Below are 4,888 nucleotides of genomic sequence, written 5' to 3'. Positions count from 1 at the left end.
TATTTAACGATGTTGTGCACTTATGAGCTGAGGCCTGTGTATATTTTGATACAGGGTTTCTTAACATACTTAATTTTAGGGTGAACATTTTATCTAAATCAAATTCAAGTTGTAAAACAAAGCTTACCTCCTTTTGGCAGTAGGTGGTGCCATCACTTCATACAGACTTCTATATCTTTTCAGGTCAAAAATACTGTTGTTTCTCTTCAGATCACATTAATCTTTCACCTTTGAGACACTCGAAGACATTAAAGAAATCTATGACCACTGACACTGTGAACTGACAAGGAATTCTTTGCTTAATTAATCCTTTGAAGTGTCCTTTTATATAAAGCCTGGGTGGAGTTAACCCTTTGACACACAACATGGATCAAAGTGTGTGTGTGTGTGTGTGTGTGTGTGTGTGTGTGTGTGTGTGTGTGTGTGTGAACCTGTGACTGTATGAGGGATATCATGTATTATTCTTTTTTTTGTTAAGTGCTGTATACGTTTTGATATAAACTCAAAAATTCAGTGAAATATGGTTAGAAAAAAAAATCTTTGCACCCATTATTTTCCTTTTTCTTTTCTTACTTTATAAACAAACATACATTTTGTATTTCTACATCACTTTCACTCACATGGGTCAAACATGACCCAAACAGCATGTCTTCAATAGGGAACACCTAGCATTCATTTCACACAGCTACTTGTGACTTTACAGCTATGACACTCAATTTCCTTTCATAATTGCATGAAGGACAATAAATAGCACCTTCAGTATTAGACAGTGTCATTGCACTTTATCATTATTGTCTATGATCACTAGTGGAACTTGTGTACAATGCAATAGATGTAAACATTTGATTAACAGTCACTATAATACACAGATTCAGGGATGACACTCAGGCAGCAGAATCCTCAGTGATAGTTTTGTGTTTGAGTCTAAGCGGCGCATCGTAGTCAGGAGGAACAGCAAAGAACAGCTGATCATCGAAGCACAAATCATCCGATGGAGGAGCGAGGAGCGGCAGTTTTAAGATGAAGCCTGTGAGGACGCCTCCCAGTGCTGACAGTCCTATGGTGGAGAACACAGCAGCGACCTGGAACAGAGCCTGTTCCCGGGCAGTCCTCCCCAGACCGGGCCGCAAACCAGGGATCAACATCTGCAGCTCTTGCAGTTTGGGGTCGCCCTCCACTGGTGCTCTGTGGGTGAAGATTTCATAAAAACTGGGGCCGTAGACTTCCTCATTAGCCGCCAGTATAGCGCATATCCCTGCAGCACAGGATATGAGTCCTGTTAGACCGTGCAAGTTGTGTATTCCACATTGATCCTGGATCCTGCAGCGCTGTGCAAGGAAGGGGCTCAAGTACTTGTAGCCCAGCATGCATGCAGTGCAGCCCAGTATACCCAGAGCATATGCAGCTGCAGGTGATATCATCATATCCACAGTCGCCCCGACCGTCACACCTCCGGCCAGTGTGACGTTCTGAACATCAACCATGGTGATCTTACCATTTTTGTTCAGCATCGCAGAGAGAGCGAAGGCCGTGAGCGTGGAGGCGCTGAGGCCGATGAAGGTGTGGAGGATGGCTCTGTGCTGGTCGTCTCCTTTCAGGGTCAATGCTGAGTTGAAGGAGGGCCAGAACACCCAGAGGAACAAGGTCCCCATCACAGACAGGATGTCAGACTGATAGCTGGTGTTCTCCTTGGCATGGCCTTCATTCAGGTGAGGCCTGTACAGAACAAAGGTGACACCCAGGCCAAAATAACAGCCAAAGAGGTGAATGAGAATAGATCCTCCCGCGTCATTAATCTTGATGTACTTCAGCACGGCCCATTCTGTGGCTGCAAACACTGGCACTTCCAGCAGAGCCATGACCAGCAGCTGCAAAGGACTGGTCTTACCCAGCACTGCCCCGAAAGATATCAACACCACGGCACAGGCAAACTCTGCGTATATCAGGTTGGTCACTCCGAGGTGTATCTTGCCATCGTGGCTGAACTGGAAGTACCCCTGCACCAGGATGGCCCACTGGATGGCAAAAGTGGCCGTGAGGAAGTTGAAAACCAACCCTCCGAAGCCATACAGGCGGAAAAACGCCAACAGGCACCCGAAGCCGAGGAATATCATGACCTGGATGTCCGTAAAGACAGGGTAGTCCTTGTACACTGCGTTGTCCATGGGGTTGGTCTGGTTGTTCTGGAACCTGGCATCTGCATGCTCATCGTAGGTGACAAAGGCAGCGTACAAGACAACGATGACCACCTCCATGACAAAGACAAAGGCAGGTAGCTTCAAGCGGAGGTTGGTCGACCGTGTCTTCATCCTGACGGCTCTTTGGAACAAATGACACAAATTTCCCCTCGCAGTCTATCTCTGATTAGATAAGACAGGTAAAAGGCAGCGGTCAAGCCTGCTCGCTCTCTCAAACAAACACAAGTACTCTTCCTCTCAGAGAGATCCACTGCTGCATGGACTTTGACCGCTATAATAAGACATGCAGCAGTTCTGATACATCAGCGGTTTGTGATTATGGAACAGCACAATACAGCATTTACAATACATCTGTAAAACTCGATTCATCTGACACAAAGTACACAAGACTGTAGAATCAGTAATGTTGAGATAGTGATAACACAAATGATGCATTTACCACAACACGTGTCCTCTAACAAAGTTCAATGCACATACATTAAAAACAGGTATTATGAGGATTTATGTGTCATGTGAATTTCTGCACTGGTTTTAAACTTGATGACATTGTGTGTCTGTGAGGAAACATTGTGCAAGAAAATTATTGAGCAACAAAAAGACCTTTGATTCTCTCCGTCAGTGCAGCACGTTTCGTCCAGATCGATCACTTCGACTGAAAACCCTGAAAAACAAGTGGATACAACAGCTGGTCTCTTTTAGTAAATATCTGCAGCTTCTTATATCAGGGGCTGCATGTTGTTAGCCCTCTGACACTACTGAGCAATAATATTATGTTTTAAAGGTAAAACAGTTATTTATGTCATGTTAAACCAGTTTTATTTGGGAACAGATTTTAGTTTGTGTCCTCAGGATTTGGGTTTAGGAAATGTCCATTAATCTTCCAGGAAATCTTGAAACTACAGGACCTGTGAAAAGTTACCAGTGAATCTATAATCAGACACTAGAAGAAAAGACAACACACTGTTATTGTTGTATTAAAATGATTTATTGCATTTTGGTGCTGACATATAAAATGGCTTTTTGTTAAACCATTACTTGTACGTGATTGCATAAGACATGGTGGAACATAAAACCGACTTTACAATTTCAAAGACAAACGGCCTATTTTATCTCTATAAAAGATGTATTGACTCACATATTACACGTAACCTCTAGACCTAAAATCACACATCTATTTACAAAGGTCCCGTCTTTACTTAATATTCAGCTGTACAGTGTCCCCCCCACAAGTGTGCCCATAATGTCAGGTTCACACACACACGCAAACATACACACACAGCATGTAATCTGGGGCATGTAGTCACAACTCCCTGTTGAAGCTGGTTTAAAAATGGTGACTTCTGCAGATTAATGTACCTGCAGAATTACACATTGTCCTATGAAACAAAAATTGAATTTGGGATTCTTGGTTTTCAGGTACCTTTTGTGAACCTTGTCAGGCTCTGTATATATAAGCTACAGCATAAAAAACAACACATAGACATTAAATGTGCAAGACAATAGAACACGTACAAGTCTTATGGTTCCCTGTAAAACATAGTGAAGGCAAATGATTTAATTTTTGCCAGATAGTGGAGCTTTACTGCAACAACAGGCCAAGTAGAAGATGTATACTGTATATATCACGTTGCATGTTTGGATTAAAACTTCAATCATACAAAAGTCAACACTTTGTCTCCCTATGAATATCATATGTTCTAAAGTACAGTGAGCAACTTACATGTGCATGAATTAATGTTCTAAAGTTACAGATAGACATTAAACATTCATTGTATATCACACTCAAATACACACATGAAGGAATGACTGACAGGATCATCTGACTTAATGCAGAAATCACTCCAAAACAGATTAATATACACCTTAAGGGATTCCTCTCTTATCCATACCCTTAACCCTTAGTGACATATAGACGATGTGTAAAACACAATAAATAATATTTTAGCGACAGTGAAGCCTATAGATTTCTTAGAACTGGTTCATAAAATAAATCACGTTTTTAAAATATCTTTTGAGCTCTTTACACTGATCTAAAATCTGTTTATATTTCATTTCAAAGTTTTAATCAAAAATATGGTCACATTATATATTGGCACATTTTGTTGGAAAATAATCACAAAGTTTCATAAGTTTAAAAAGTTGTGAAGATAATTTTTCTTTAAAGTGATTGAAAGACTTTTGTGATTAAATGCTGATCTCATGTGACATTAAATGCATATCTCTGGACACACTAGGAAACATGGCAACTGTGCAACTCTGATTCTAATACGCAACAAATAAGGGAATGTGCAGTATATATAGAATCCAGCACTGAGCTCAGAGTCTGATCGATCTATATGATCCTGTCCGACTGTAAGGATTAGTGAAGTCCAGCATGGGATCATTTTAATCATCTAATCATTTTGGAGAGTGATGCTGAAAAATAAATAAACAGTTAGTTCTCTCTTAATCCTAAACACTGGACCCTATACAATTACTTAACATGAATATATTACATGAACAGATGAAAAAACTCATCTGACCTTTTTCCACAATGAATTAGCATCATTTTTAACACTTGTGTGCTTCGAACCATACAATTAAATACAAAAACAGACCAGGACAAAGACAGACGTGGGTAGATGAACAAATACATAAATAACATCAATAATAAATAATAACAAATAAATACAAAGAAAAAACATTCCTCA

At 40.4% G+C, this 4,888-nt stretch overlaps 1 protein-coding gene across 1 annotated transcript; it reads right to left on the bottom strand.

Moving 5' to 3' along the window:
• Positions 1-549: 549 nt before the first annotated feature.
• rh50 (Rh50-like protein) lies at positions 550-2,470 on the bottom strand. The gene has a single exon (XM_061074076.1). It carries the CDS (start codon positions 2,307-2,309, stop codon positions 885-887), a length of 1,425 nt encoding a protein of 474 aa, XP_060930059.1. The 5' UTR covers positions 2,310-2,470; the 3' UTR covers positions 550-884.
• Between the last annotated feature and the right edge of the window lie 2,418 nt (positions 2,471-4,888).

This window comes from Limanda limanda, chromosome 7 (genome assembly GCF_963576545.1).
Source record: "Limanda limanda chromosome 7, fLimLim1.1, whole genome shotgun sequence".
In the NCBI taxonomy this organism is placed as follows: Eukaryota; Metazoa; Chordata; class Actinopteri; order Pleuronectiformes; family Pleuronectidae; genus Limanda; species Limanda limanda.
The sequence above is the reverse complement of the archived record's forward strand: the minus strand, read 5'-3'. Positions and strand labels throughout refer to the sequence as shown.